Genomic DNA, 15,754 nt, shown 5'->3' with positions numbered 1-15,754 from the left:
AATCTTTATGATAGCCTTAAAATATATTTTCATTTTTTATTATAAATTTTAACACTTCAAAAATAGTATAGATTGAACATATCTTTGAAAACTGTCAATCCAAAAAATGCATTACAAGATGCACTATTTCCAAAATTTGAAATCCATTTTTTTCTCGTGCCCATGAATCTTGATGTCAAGATGATCAATTTGAAGATATTTGAACATCAAAACAATCTCTTCTAGAGAAATTTTTAAAGTGGGGTCAAATTTGATTGTTTAGAACCTCAGCTCTATATAAACTTCTTCTTTTTAAAAATACCTCTAAAAAACTTAGCTTGGAAAAATTTGTATAAGGTTGCAACTTTAAAAGGTAGGATTAAGATACAAACAAAAAATCCATTATCAAATGTTGTTTTGAAATTGGAAAACCCTTCAATTGATTATCTCGACATTAATATTTATAAATATGAAAAAAAAAAAACAAAATCAATTCCCAAAAATAGTGCATCTAGTGTCATTTTCAAGATCTTCATATATTTATTGATCCAACTGATTTAAACCAAATTTGAAATCTAAAATTGTATAATTAGAGATAATGAATTCCTGGGCCACCCTAAAAAATTTCAACACCAACATTACATTGTATGAAAAAATTTGGTGGGGAAGTTGCAACCTTGTACAAACCACATTGTTTAATATTATTGGGACAAGTTTGTCGTAAAACTTGGTACGAACTCCACTAAACTAGTCTTATAGGTAACTTGCATACAAAAATGAAAAGTCTCTATACATCTTGATACAGTTGTTAAAAAAGATAGTTTCATACCAACCCCCCAAAAATGAAAAGTCTCTATACATCTTGATACAGTTGTTAAAAAAGATAGTTTCATACCAACCCCCCCCCCCCCCCCGCCCAGCAGATTATGAGCAAAAACATATATCCAAGATAGTTAGTTTCATACCCCCCAGCAGATTATGAGTAAAAACATGCGAGAGGATGTCCACCCAAACAGAATCATAATGAGAGAGAGAGAGAGAAGCCATAGGACTGGAAGACTCATCTTCAAAAAACCAAACAATCAAACACGCTGAGAGATTGGTACCCAAAAATACCCTTGTATTAACCTAAAACTACTTGGATTAAGCTTCCTGCAGTATGCAATCGTTCGGCAAACGTGAGAAAGCCTCCCCCACCCCCACCCCCACCCCCACCCCCACCCACATTGGGCTCGCAAATAATACTTGAAAGGCAAATAATACTTGAAAGCTACACACATACTGTACGTACAATACTCAAATCCCTTAAGAAAATTTGAGGCACGTGAACTGGAGAAAAGGTGAGACCCTAATCCGCAAGATATAAAGATGTGCTCTCGTATCATAACCCATAAACCCATGTTCTAAAAACAGGCCAGCTGGCTCCGAACTAGAGGGGATGGCTGCATCTAAGACCCACCTCCACATCCCCCCACCGGCTCACACTAGTTTATTTTTTTTAATGATTTTGATTTCTATATAAATTTCACCAAAATAACCAGCCAATTCTAATCCAAATCAGTTTTTTGAGCACTTAAACGAGTGGCAACAGATTGGACTGGGTCCAAGGACAACCCCATCCTAGACCTGCCTAGGTTTCACATGGATCCAGACTCGGCCAGGTTCAAGTCAACCCATCAATCTGCGGGTCGACTCAGACCCAATTACCACTTCTCTATCTAGACTAACCCATAATGACATCCATGTCTAATGAAGCTTCGAGTGCTAGGAAGTTACGCAACGTACAATCAAGAGTCAAATAATGCACGCGTGTCCACCATCCAGTCCACTCTAGAAAAAGAACCATTCATTTGGGAACACGACAATTATTTTTGTGAAAGTCCTCACAATCCAGATTTTTGGGGGTTTTAGAACTTAAAACAGACCCTAAACCACTGCAAATCTATTTCAGCAAAGCTCCAAGTTCCATAAATAATATGGAGCTCCAAAAGTTGTATAAGATCTGATGAACCCTAAACAATTGAAACAAGAGATGTAAAAGGGTGCAAGAAAAATCATTTTTGCGGCACCAAATTAACTTTTCTTTTACATTAAATACCTAGTAATGAGATGATGACTTTCTTTCAAGTTTCGGATTTTGGATCCAAAATCCTTCTCCATGATGCGTTCTGGGTGCTGCAAAACCCACCATTCCCTTATTACCCAATGCCTCTTGCTTTGGTCATAGGGTACTGAATCTAGCGAATGTAACTAATTTATTTAAGGTCAAATTTATTCAAATGGTGCCCAACACACCCACAGGCACAAAAAGGTGAGAGAAAGCAAGTTATATATAATTCAAAGCGCCGCAATAATTATCAAAGAAACTGGGGTCATTACAAGGCACACTTGCATGAGATGACATACATTTCAAGGAGACTCACCCAGGAAATGCTAGCTGCAAAAGGAATCGCATCTCTCTCAATCAAGAGAGCACGGCCATCACATCGGACACTCTGAGAGTTACATACTCTGATCCATCAGCACTCTTGAAGTCATTGCCAGCATACTTCGAGTACAAAACAGAGCTAGCGGGACTGAGTGTTAGCGGCTTTCGGTTCCCCTCCTCATCCAAGTGTCCTGGCCCAACTGCAACCACCTGTTTTCACACCAAAATCCCACTCCCATGGCTCAACATAACAATCACAATATAAAAGGAAACTGGAATATGGGTTCGATAAACCCAGTTTCAGATTCGGAAAACTTACTGTTCCAATGGAAGGTTTTTCCTTTGTTGCCTCTGTTAAAAGCAGACCTCCAGCTGTTTTTTCCTCTGGTTCCGCAAGCTGAGAAAACAAAGAAGACATCACCAGTAAATGAGTCACTAGCATAGAAAAATATCACAATTAATTGCTCATGATGACAATATGTAAAAAATATCCCCTTAAATAGTTACATGCTCATAATCACAATATACTTCGCAACCATTCCAAACCAAGGTAAAAATACAAACTTTCAAAGTGGCGCTTATAAATATGCAACCATGGTCAAGACACCTACCAAAAAAGAAAGCAACACAAGAAGTCACTTTATCCAAAAAAACGAAAATAGGGGCAGCCTATATCAAAGGAGGTATTTATTAGGCAAAGATGACATTCATTCAATAATACAACATCAAATAATGGAAGTTTCACCGACCTTGATCAAGACACGGTCATTGAGAGGCTTAAGATCCTTTACATCATCGGTCTCCAAAATACCAACGATGTCATCTTCCTTCAAAATAAGATGGTTCGCACCATTGAATTCAACCTCAGTCCCTGCATACTTCGAATACACTACTTGGGCGCCAGCCTATATTCAGTAACTTCTTAGTATATCAGCCAGCCAATCAAGTTTAGAATCTTGGTCATAAAAATTCATATATTTTAGCAAGAAAGGTAACAGGCATATGCACCTAGCTAGCCAAAAAAAGAAAAAGAAAAAAAAAAAACAAAAAGAAAAAGAAAAAAAATGCATATTAAAACACAAACTCATGTCTACATTCACTAGTAGGTCGAGATCCCAGCTTACTTGATATGTACGATTTTTTGTTTGTAGGGGTGGGTGTGGGTAGGAAGAGAGAGAGAGAGAGAGAGAGAGAGAGAGAGAGGGCGAGTGTTACCTTAACACTGATTTCCACTTTGTTTTTGCCGATAGTTTTGCCCTCCCCCACAGCAACAACCTCACCTCCTTGCGGTTTGCTCTGGGCAGTTGTGGGTAAGAGAATGCCACCACCAGTTTTCTCCTCCGCAATCTTTATCTTGACAAGGACTCGATCACCTAGAGGCTTGATGCTCGTGTACTTCAACAACAGATAACATATAGCATCAGGAAACAAAAATGATAGGACGCATTGCAGAAATGCTCATTAGTTTGAGAATAATCTAATCACTAGGTAGTGCGCCAAGAAATATCTTCCCTTTTTTTTTTGTCGACAAGTAGTGTGAAGAATAGAAGTATAGTTTTTTCTGTTTCTAATATTATGGACAGCTTAGGACTACAGCTTAGAATAAGATATTGCAAAGCCCCAAATGGATAACAGGAATAAATAGAATCAAACTTAGCAGGTGGCATAGAACCTCATACAGAACTTTAGAAACACCGGCAGCCTGTGATATGGAGAAGGGACTACAAAAGCTGGAAGCACTATTGCAACTCAAGTCTAATGAGAAATCAAATGAATAAGATAGAGAGAAGAGCCAAGTTGAAAATTAAGAAATGCAAGAGCTTCCATTTAAAAGAATAGAGGTTCATTATGGTCTCCGGATACATTTAAAAGGGGATAAGAATGACAAAGCAATTGCTTCTTTTCTTTTTTTTTGGGATAAATGACATTTAATTATAGTAATAAGAGAGTACAGAGTTAAGAGAAGAAGGGGCTAACCAAAGGTGGAAAGTTCAAAGTACAAAACCCTTATGGAAAGGGGGGTGAGAAAGAGTAGAATAAAAAAGCCATATTTTTAAAGCTTACAATGAAAGCAACAAAGCAACCAGCAAAAAGATGTCAATCCCAAAAAGTTGAAGACCATCTTGAGCTGCTCCATGATAAAGCAATTACTTCCACCGAAAAACAAGAAAAAGGATAATAAGGAAATTACAATGTGGACTCAGTTTGCCAACAAATTAACTAGAGCGCCTTATAGGAGTGTCGTAGGATCACTTATGTACCTAACTCAAGGAACAAGAACAGACCTGGCCTTCGCCCGATGTATGAATGGCAGATTCCAAAGCAATCCTGGTATTGAGCATTGAGAGCAGTTAAGAGGATCTTTAGATACTTAAAAGGGACGGTCAACTACACACACACCTATGGGGATGTGTCAGACCTAGTTGTACTTGGATACTCGGATCCCGATTTCCAAGGAGATCCTAATGATCTTAAGTCCACCTCGGGCCACCTGTTTGTATATGGTGGGGAATATCTTGGTTCTCTAAGAAACAAAACACGATAGCCTTATCTATGATGGAATCTAAATACGTTGCTTGTTGCCTAGCAACCATGGAAGCAATATCGACCAAAATTCTTGAACAAATTAAGCTATGAACCATTAAGATGTGGGACCATGAGAATAATGTGTGATAATAAGGCAGTAATAAGTGTAACAAAGGAACCAATATTCCATCGCAAGTCTAAGCACATAAGAGCGGACTGCTACCATATTAGACAAGATATTGAGATTGGAGAGGTAGACCTAGCTTATACCCTCAATGCGGCTATGCATGCAGACACTATGACCAAAGGGGTATTGATGGGTACATTTGTAAGACACGCTCATGGGATGGGTCTAAGCGCATATGATTGAGCATGCATTTATGAGCATTACTGCTTGAGAGCGTTTTGAGCATTTGTGGTCATGTGCATTACTATTGTAAGTTTACTTGAGCATCTCTGATCGTATTTGTGTGAGCATCTATTTAATTTATGTATGAGAATGATTGTCCATTGCAAGGTCTCAAAAGGCCAAGTGGGAGAATGTTAGAGTTATGACCTTTCAAGGCCTTGATTCTAGCATTCCTCAGAGGAATAATCTAAAACCCTTGTCCCACCGGATCTTAGTAAACTAGGATTTGGAAGAACATTAAACCCTGATCATGAGCTTGTTTTTAAGGGTTTTTATACCGAGAGGTCGTGGAGGGTTTCCTCTGGACAAGTCGGTTAGTACATACCTCATGATCAAGTGAGCCAGAGCATGTTTATTTTGATGGTTTCTTGAGTATTACTGCGAGCACGAGTACTTCTGTAAACCCAGTGTGAGTCGGCTAGGCTTTGAGAGAACATTAGCCAAATTCTCTGATCATGAGCCTACTCACAGCATGTACATACACAATTGGAAATTAGTCAATGTTTCTCAAGGTAAGATCCCCTCAGAGAGACACACATGTGCTAAGAGAGAGCACCTCAGTATCAACAAGAGTGCATGTCCCTCGGGGATGCACCTGCAATCCACTACAAATTTGGGACCTAGCTATCTGTTTGGATTGGCTTTGATGAGCTAAGCATCTTAGCTAGATTATGTGGGCCATGGGCATTGTTTGGTCAGTCCGAGAAAACTGACTTAGGGTTTCGGATGTAGCTGAGTGGAGTACCCTAGTCCCCTTCTTCAATTCATATAGGATCCTAAATACCCTCATATATTTTTTGATGATATTAACTAATTTAAAATCGTGAAAAATAGTTAAAAATATTTTTAGGATTTTTTGAATTTTTTGAGAATTTTCTGTGAGCAAAATCGAGAATTTCGTAATTGTTCAAGATAAATGACAGTCAAGAACACCCATACATGTGGATCATGTGAGGCCCAGGTGACCAATGGGCTCCACATATTTCCTATATGGGTGCCATGCCACACCTTATGGGTGAAATGAATAGTATGGTGTGGGGTACTCTTTATGACTGTGTTTGGTTTGGTAAGATACCTTAATTAACTTTATTTTGTTTTATGCACATCTGTGGCACATGGCTCACATGTGGCTTGGCCCATAGGATTATATTTTCTTCCTTAATCTATTCTCCCTTGTCTAATTACAAAACAAGGCACAAAGCTACTTTTGGTATGGAAAGATTTGCTTGGATGTGAAAATATGCAATGACACTTGTAAAGGGCTAACAGGGGCGAGAAAAGATCAGATCAGGGCCGGATCCGACCAGATCCGGATCCAAGAATAGTTACGTCGGATCCATGTTGGATCTTGGTCCAAATTGGATCCTAGATATTCGGATCCAGACCTGCATTCGAATAGTATACCTCATATTCGGATCCAAATCCGAATTACTATATACTATTTAAAAAAAGTACATATATAAAATAAAAATTTACTATTTAAAAACCAGGTTGGATCCAGATCGGATCCACCTATACCTGGATCCAAACCTAACTTTTAAGTCCATACCCAGATCTGCATAGGGTCCGAAATCCGGGTTTCAAATCCAGATCGGATCAATTCTCACCCCTAAGGGCTAGCCAAATGGCATGCCATATGCATAAAGCTACTTTATGCAAATTTAAAGGGGGAAGAGAGATAGAGAGAGAGAGAGCCAGAGAGAGAGTTCCCTGCAACATCTTGCCCCTTCTTTTGGATATTGTGGTGGATGTGATGCTTACATATTAGGGTTTTGACATTGATGTTAAACCTTGAATAAGGTGTTTTTATAATTGAAATAGGGTCCCCTTAATGGGATAATGGTACTTTAATCTCAGTTATCTATATATAGTCAATAGATGAGTTGAATGGCTAGGATCTTGGCCTCTCTCACCCCTTGGATGCCCTTAATCAATGGTCCATATTTAATCACCAAGGAGCTTCAAAAACCGCAATCTATATATACCCTTTTTCTCCCATTTTCACTCAAGACTTGAAATCTTTGGAGAGAAAGTGGGACCAGCCAAGAATGGCATGCCCCCCTCATCCTTTCTTTCCTTTTGTGATCAAAAGCTTAAGAGAAGAAGGAAGAGAGATAAACCCCCACCCCACCACAAATCCCCCCCACCCCTTGAGCCTAAAAAAGTACTCATATGTTGCTTCCCTTTAGTTGATTAACCTTGGACCTTCTTATGAATATTATTTTATATTTTAAGCTCCACAATATGTTGCTTCCCTTTAATTGATTAAACTTGAACCCATGATCATACGCTATCGATAGTGAGCGTACACAAGGAGTGTAAGCAATCGTCGGTGGTGAACCGGCCATATGAGATAGAGGACGAGTTCAAGGTGTATAAAACAAAAATTTTCAAAGTTACAATGCCAAAGTACACTCAATTACATAATTATAGCACACCTTATGTGCCTATAAATTACACATTTCCTCATATAGAATCACTACGAATTACATGAAAGGTGTGCCTACAAATCACTCATTTCCTCACATAGAATCACTACAAATTACATGAAGTTGGTCCTAATAAAATTCCCGCTCTATTAAACACTTGGAGATTGAGTCTAATATCAAATTACACCATCATGACAGAAAATTACAGCAACATAAACATAGGCTTCTTCAGACATACACTTGGATAATTTACAAAACGCGAAACACTCAATCTCCACTTATAGCGACACAAACCAAATGTGTGCACTTTATCTAATATCATGAAAGCCATTAAAATAGCACATACACAGGGTTTACCACCGAGGATTACTTACACTCATTGGACGCCGACTACTAATAGAGCAAGACCATGGATCCAAATTTAATCAATCAAAAGGAAGGAAAAACACTATGGAGCATAAACCCACACTCAAAAAAATAAAACTCCAATTTACGATGCTCAAAATGAGAGGCTGATATGGAGAAAAGTGAGAGTATGTATGTGGCACACCTAGGCTTGAAGTGAGTGATATGGTACAATGCTCAAGCATAGCTATGGGAGAATTTCGGTATAATGAATTCTTGAAAATTTAAGATTCCTAATGTGATAAAAACCACTTTAGCTTGTTGCAACTCCAAAGAAATCTTAGAAAATGTAGGATACAAATTGCTCAATGAAACTTAGGTTAATCTATGCCAACCAAAGCATATGGGGAAACAAGGTAGGTATAAATGCATGAGCTAAAACCAACTAGGTGAGATCAAGATGAGTAACTTACCTTGCTCTTGAGGTGGAGTTACAACTAGAACATGAAACTTGGATGGTGTTGAAACTTCAATGCATGACTACCATGCATAATCCTCATTAATAGACTACTCAAAAGGATATATATTCTCTCTCTAACAAGGCTTTTGACCACAAGGTAAAGAAAAGGAGGATGGTGTGCCACTCTTGGCTGGTCTCACTCTCTTTTCAAAATTTCAAGTATGTCATGAAAATGTGGGAGAAAAAGAGTATATAGAGGCTAGTGTTTTGAAGGTTCCTTAGTGATTAAAGAGGGCATCCAAAGGGTGAGAGAGGTCAAGATCTTGACCATTTAACTCATCCATTGGCAATGATTCATCCATTGGCAATGATATAGAAGGCTGAGATTAACGCACCACTATCCCCTTAAAGAAACCCTAATTCAAATCGGAATTCAAATTTTAACCAAGGTTTAATTATGATCTCAAAACCCTTAAGTTGAAAGCCTTACATCCACCATAAAATGATCAAACCAAGAGCCAAGATAGTGTAGAGAGAATTCTCTCTCTGAGTGGGACGTCCCACACCCTCAGCTCTCTCTCCTTTGATTTGAGTATGCATAAAGCAGCTTTATGCAAACGGCATGCCATTTGGCAAGCCCCTTAAGAGTGTCATTGCATGTCTTCCCATCCAACTAAACCTTTCATATGAAAAGTGGCCTTTTTCCATGTTTCGTAATTGGGCAAGGGACAATAATTTAATAAATAAAATACAACCCTCTGGGAACCATCTATCTGCCACATGGGTGCCACATCACACTCTATGGGGGACATTTGATTTTTCTTTTTAGAGAATAGCTAAGGAAGATATTGCATCCAACTCAAGGACATAACTAGCTATGATTATCCTCATAATGCCGTTCAAAGACCAGCATATACAAATCTCTTACTTACATAACCCATAACCGGTAATATTTTACATAAAATATTTGCCATAACCCAGTTACATACATGTTATACATGAATTGGGGCACCCCTCTCAATTCCTTCCCAATCCATTTTAATCATTCCTAATCATAATCTTGCTTTTATCATTCACTCTATTGTTTCTCTAAATATCTTGCTTCCTCCAAATACAATAATCTAAAGAAAAATTTGACAATATAGCATCCAATGCATGCATTTAACCTCAAACCATATACCACTTCATTTTATTCAACAAAATTTCCAAAAGAATGTTCAAACTTTGCACTGCTCCTATTACAATCCCAATACAAACCTAGAATGTCACTTGATATCCAGATTCAATAGAGTTTAAATGGACCAGAATTTCTTCAAAGTTCAAACAGTCTCTTGCAAAATGAATATAAGCTAGCAACTAATATCAAACTAGTAAACATTCTAAACAACAATGATCGATGAACAGCCTGCCATCACTTGCAGTCATCGATCCAATAGCAGTGAACACAGCAAAAATCTAAGGTCGTATCTTAATCCACAATCATTTCTAGTGCACATCTGCATAGTTGTCACAGATGACACCAGAATCACGCGTAAACACGTAAACACCATAAAGAAAGCAGAATGTAGCATAGCACATTAGGCCGTGTTGATGACCTCAGAACCTCAAACACTTCGGCACTGTTGCATTCATACCAATCTAGAGAAGCATGAATATGCATTTCTCATAATAGAGTTTCTTTCCTTTTTCTAGCAATTTCTCAATCTTAATGTTCATAGAAAAACGATCAAAATTTCCAAGGGAACATATGTTTACAAGGGTAGGCCTGTAGAATTACAACTGTTAATAGCGTGAAAACAAAGAAGAAAGAAGTACCCCAAATTTCTTAGCAAGCTTAGGCCATCCATTCAGCTCTATGGCCAAATAATTCATCATTCTCCCTAGAAAAGAGTAGCATATTTTCATTATATTTTTTAGTTTTTAGATGTCACAAACTTTAGGAACCCATCTAAAACCAGATCACTACTCCATGAAATGAGAACAAAAAAAATTTAAAAAAAAAAACCAAATCCATCTAAATCAAACAAACAACCACAAACAAATCAGTCTGATATCAAACTACGCATGCACCAATCCACTTCATTAATCAACTAGTGAATGTTAAAAATACAGGAGTAAAGACCAAAAATAACCAGAGAGCTAATCAATTCTTAGTAAAAGAAAAACTGAAAGACGGGGGAGGGAGGGGGGGGCCAAAAAATGGTTATTCAATTGATAAATCCTAAACCCTAAAACACAAAGCCTTGGATCCTTGCACATAAAAAAAATGGAGGTGCGAAACAACCTTTGGGGCCACAACCGTGGCTGCCTTGGCCACAAGGCCTCTGAAACTCCTGAAGACTGGGCACAACGGCCTCACAGAAGAAACCCTAACAAGAGAGGGTCTCAGTCCGTCGAAAGAGGGAAGGCTTCTGCTTGAAACAGAGGAACCGGCAAACTGAATAGAAGCCATGAATCTCTGCACAGAACCCAGGACTAATAAGCAATCTGAAGATAAACATAGAGTTCCAAATCCTTTTAAACAAATTTCTAGATTAATAGAGCAACACTCAAGTAGTTAGAGAGAGAAAATGCAGCTCCAGCAAGACCAACAAGGAAACACTGAAATTGTTAGTTGGAGAAGCAAAAGGAGAGAACTCACAGTTGCAGAAGGAACCGAAAGAAACACAAGTGTAGAAGAGAGAGAGGAAAACTAAGAATTTCAGGGCTAAAATTAGGGCTCTAGGGTTTCCACCTGCATAGAGAGAGAGAGTGTGACCTAGTGAGAAGATAATGCTAAATGCTAAAACCCTTTACATAAGAAGGGGCAATGGAATCATAGACAAAACAAGGAGTGGGTTCTAGAATGTTGTAGAGCATTTGGAAATGACTAAAATACCCCAATTGTTTGTAATACGTTGGAAATGGCTCAGGCCCGCTGGACGGACCCGACCGGACCGGTTCACTAGCCAGCTGGCGAAGTTTAAAAGCACGGTTGGTGACCTTATTGTTTCACTTAAAAATTGGTATGGATAGGGGAATCTGCAGTCTACATCAACAATCCGGCCAAATAAACTAAAGAATAAAAAAATTAGGGACTGAAAATTTGAAAAGTATTAAAAAATAAAATGTGATTGGTTCTCTAATACAAATTGGCTGGTTCAATGCCAAAAATTAACCAATTCATGGGAGTACCAGCCCTTTCTTGATATTTAGTTGGATTTGGATAAGCTTGATTGATTCCTAAACTAAATCAGTCAGTTCCAATTTGGATCACCAATTTTAAAAACGTTAGTAAGATGGGTGATCTATATATATATATATATATATATATATATATATATATATATATATATATATAGGGAAAAGATCATGTCAGCCCATGACCTGACTGCTACAGTAAACGCCCACGGCCCAGATTGAATCTGGGCCGATCTGACGGTCACGATCTCATTTTGTATTTAAATTTTTATTTTTATTTTTTTACAAATTCAAATCACTTGAAATTTGAGTCGTTTATTCTTCAAAAATAGTATAATCTAATAAAAATATAAAAAATAATAATTCGTAAAATATAAATTGATTAAAATACCCCTAAAATGTTTTGAGGGTATGTTGATCAATTTATATTTTGCAAATTATTTTTTTGATATTGTTATTTGGTGCGCCTTGATGAGAATAATGAACTCTCCAAATTTCAAGTGATTTGGATTTGTAGAAAAATAATTAAAATTCAAATACGAAATGATGTTGTAACCATCAAATCGACTCATATTCAATCTGGGCCATGGGCATTTACTGTAGCAGTCAGCCCGTGAGCGTATGGAATCCACTCATATATATATATATATATATATATATATATATATATATATATATATATATATATATATATATATATATATGTGTGTGTGTGTGTGTGTGTGTGTGTGGTTTGTATAGAGCCTACCTTCAAATAGTATCTAGAAATGTGGTTTCAATACTTAAAATCTTTGAGATAGTCTCAAAATATATTTTCTTCTTTATTTATAAAGTTGAAAGCTTAAAAAATAGTGCAGGTCGACAGATCTATGAAAACTTGAAAATTGACAGTCAAAAAATGCATTAATAAATACCCTATTTCCAAAACTTGAAATCCATTTTTTTCTTATGTCCGTGCATCTTGTTGTCGAGATTATTAATTTGAGAATATTTGGGCATCAAAATAACCTTTTCTAGTGAAATTTTTGAGATAGGCTCTAATTTAATTGTTTAAAGCTTCGGCTCTATATAAAAATTTTCATATATATATATATATATATATATATATATATATATATATATATATAAATGCGCCAAGATCACCCCATATTAATAAAAAACCCTAATACTGAACTTATCTTAAATATTGAAATATTAAACTATGATAAGATACTACTTGCTGTAATATGCTGACATAGTATAAGAATGCTAAGATGATAAAGATAGCAGATACAATAGATATATCTATGACTATCCACGAAGTATGAGTATAATTACGAATTTTTATGCTAAATACTAATTTAAATTGCATTGCGGAAAAACATAATAATCACATATATTGATCCAAGAAAAGAAATACAGGAAAATAATACACACTTACGGATTATTACAAATATATAAGCTGGAAAATGACTGTCATTCGTGAGGGCAGTAAGAAGGTAGAGTTGATAAATTACAATCACACATGTATTAACAAAAAGTAAAGAGTAAGAAGTTACCGACTTGAGAGACGGTAGATTTACAACAGTACTAAGCTACTGTCGTAGAAAGAGTAAGAGAGCAGAAAGAAGAGAAGAGCAAAAGAGAGTAGGAGAAGATGGAAGAGAAAAGAGCAGAGGTCTGGGCTTGATCTTCTTAGGTCTGCAGGAAGTCCTTGTAAGCCTGTCTTCTGGTAAGTGAAGGGGGTTATTTATAGTGGGTGCGGGGTAACTTGGTGTCGAAGGTATCACCCCTGATTCGTTGGTCCTTTACTGTGTCAGTGAGAGGAGTTAAAGGCGAAAGATGGGATGTAAAGTTGAAGTGACTCATTGTTGTCGGAGTTTTGTCGAGTTTGTGGTGGCTGTGTATTGGTTGCCGGAGGATTGATGTGACGGAGGAATCTCTGGTACTGTGCTTGAGGCTTTGTGGCGAGCATTCGAGGAAGGTGTGACTGTAGTTGGGGTCACATCGCGAATATAATGAGGCTACGTAGCGGTCTGTCGAAGAAGGTGTTACTGTGGTTGAAGTCATGTCGTGAATATTACTGTAGGTGGAGTCATATCGTGCATAAAGTGGAGTCATGTCGCGAATAAAGGTAAATATAAGAATTTGCTTTGCGTCTTATCATGGAGGCTACTGCTGATGCTGATTGTATTGGTCGGGTCGTAGTATCGGGTAGCAATTATTGGTCGGGCCTCTGGCTGAAATCTTCTAACAATGGATTGCCAGATTGAACTGTCTCTTCTGAAATAGTAGGTGCAGTAGTATCAGGAGCAAAGATATTGAGAAGATTTTGTTTTAATTCTTCAAGGGTAGCATTAGGGTGTGCTAGTCTCATTTTTTTCAAATATGCAGAAAATGTAGGTAGGCTGACTGTATTATGTGCATGTGGGTTTAGGATATTGTTCTGAGGAGGTATGCGTTTAAGGGGTAAGGAGGCAGGATCAATACTAAAACTATCCCACCATTTAATTTTGATGGTTTTGCCAAGTTTAGGAATGTACTCATAATTATGTGTATTATTTTCAAAGATGGCATAATCCCAATTTAGGATCCAAGGTATTTGGTAGATGGCCATGAAGTAGAGATGAAAATCATCTAGTTCGGTGCAAGTATTATGTTGTGCGAATTTGGTCTGAAAGGCTTGAAAAGAATCTGGTAAGATTTGTGTCTGCGATCCCCATAATAAAAACTAGTGGCGGAACCAGTTTGGGAATCTTTCGTAAATAGGGAGTTTAAATTACAAGTACCAACAGTGAGTATTATTTGGATTCTGGTATGAGAATACCTTATGCCAGGCTTCTATGTACTCAGCATATTTATAATATTTATATTGAAATTCTGGATTTAACAACTTTTTCCCTTGGAGAGGATTACATCCCCAATCTTCATACGAAAGTAATTTTTTGATTTGAAATTGTGAATAAGCATATACTTTAGTAGTTCCTTGATAAAAATGAACAATCGAAACTGAACCGGTTTCCATGAGAATGGATTCATACCATTCACGGGTTTTGACTCCATGTGATGGATTTAAATGGTTTACAAGGTAAAGGGGAGACAATTTATTTGGGTCAATTTGTGCATGGTTATCAGAAATGGGTATATCTGCTAGGAATGTTGTGTCTATATAGACTGACTTAGTAGCAGTAGAGGTTTGCTTATTTGGGTATGTTGCAGGAGAAAATGCCGGACTTGGGGTTTGTATTGAACTTTGAGTAGGAGTTTGAATCAAGTATTTAGGTATGTTTGTAAATCGAAGAGGTGACATAGGTGTCAGAGTCAAAGAGGGATAGCTGGGCATAAGAGGCCTAGACATATTACTTGGTACTAAATCCATAGGTTGTTTTCCTCTTTTGTTTGGAGGATTATTCATATTGATATTCTTATTGGCAAGAAATAGTTGCAAAACGTATGGAAAGTCTAGCTTCTTCGGGAAGTGTGGGTAATGTACGGTCCCCCGTGCAAAAATTCACGGGTAAGGAAGTCAGGTAAAGAATTAGCAGAGCCGTGAAGATGCTCAATAGAAAAATCAAAGGTAGATAGAATGGCCTGCCATCGGGCAAATATTTGTTTTAAAACAAGGTTTTGAACATCTTTTTGCAGAATATCTTTTGTGGCTTTACAATAGGTGCGAATAAGAAAGTGTTAGTTTAAAATATCAGTTTGAAATTTACAAACACAGTGAATAATAGCAAGTAATTTCTTTTTCACAGTAGAATCATTTTTTTGTGTAGGATTCCAAGCTTTGGAAGTAAATCGTATTAGTTGTTCTTTAGAATCAACTGATTGTTTTAATATACCACCAATACCTAATTCAGAAGCATCACATTCAATTATTTAAAAGCTGTAGGATTAGATAAAGTTAAACTTGGTAATTCTTTGGCTTTTAATTTAAGTCGTTGTACAGCCAAAGTATGGACATCAGTCTATGGTGGAGGATTCTTCTTTAATCGGTCATATAAGGGTTTAGCATCAAG

General features: G+C 37.2%; 1 protein-coding gene across 1 annotated transcript; it reads right to left on the bottom strand.

Annotated features, from left to right (window-relative positions):
- Positions 1–2,291: 2,291 nt before the first annotated feature.
- Positions 2,292–11,316, bottom strand: CPN20 (chaperonin 20). The gene is made up of 6 exons (XM_011624828.3): positions 11,218–11,316; positions 10,861–11,034; positions 3,623–3,802; positions 3,157–3,312; positions 2,727–2,804; positions 2,292–2,617 (listed from the first exon to the last, which is right to left on the bottom strand). The coding sequence occupies exons 2-6, from the start codon at positions 11,026–11,028 to the stop codon at positions 2,444–2,446; spliced, it is 756 nt and encodes a 251-aa protein (XP_011623130.1). The 5' UTR covers positions 11,029–11,034; positions 11,218–11,316; the 3' UTR covers positions 2,292–2,443.
- Positions 11,317–15,754: the final 4,438 nt, after the last annotated feature.

Source organism: Amborella trichopoda, chromosome 12 (genome assembly GCF_054954075.1).
Source record: "Amborella trichopoda isolate Santa Cruz 75 chromosome 12, AtrichopodaSantaCruz75HAP2 v2.0, whole genome shotgun sequence".
In the NCBI taxonomy this organism is placed as follows: domain Eukaryota; kingdom Viridiplantae; phylum Streptophyta; class Magnoliopsida; order Amborellales; family Amborellaceae; genus Amborella; species Amborella trichopoda.
This window is presented reverse-complemented; position numbering and strand designations above follow the sequence as displayed.

Coding starts and splice junctions, on each gene's coding strand:
- CPN20 (XM_011624828.3), bottom strand. CDS start 11,028: ATGGCTTCTATTCAGTTTGCCGGTTCCTCTGTTTCAAGCAGAAGCCTT. Junction 3,803..10,860: donor CCACGGTTGTGGCCCCAAAG/GTTGTTTCGCAC, acceptor CTGTTGTTGAAG/TACACGAGCATCAAGCCTCT. Junction 2,805..3,156: donor ATGACCGTGTCTTGATCAAG/GTCGGTGAAACT, acceptor TTGTTTTCTCAG/CTTGCGGAACCAGAGGAAAA.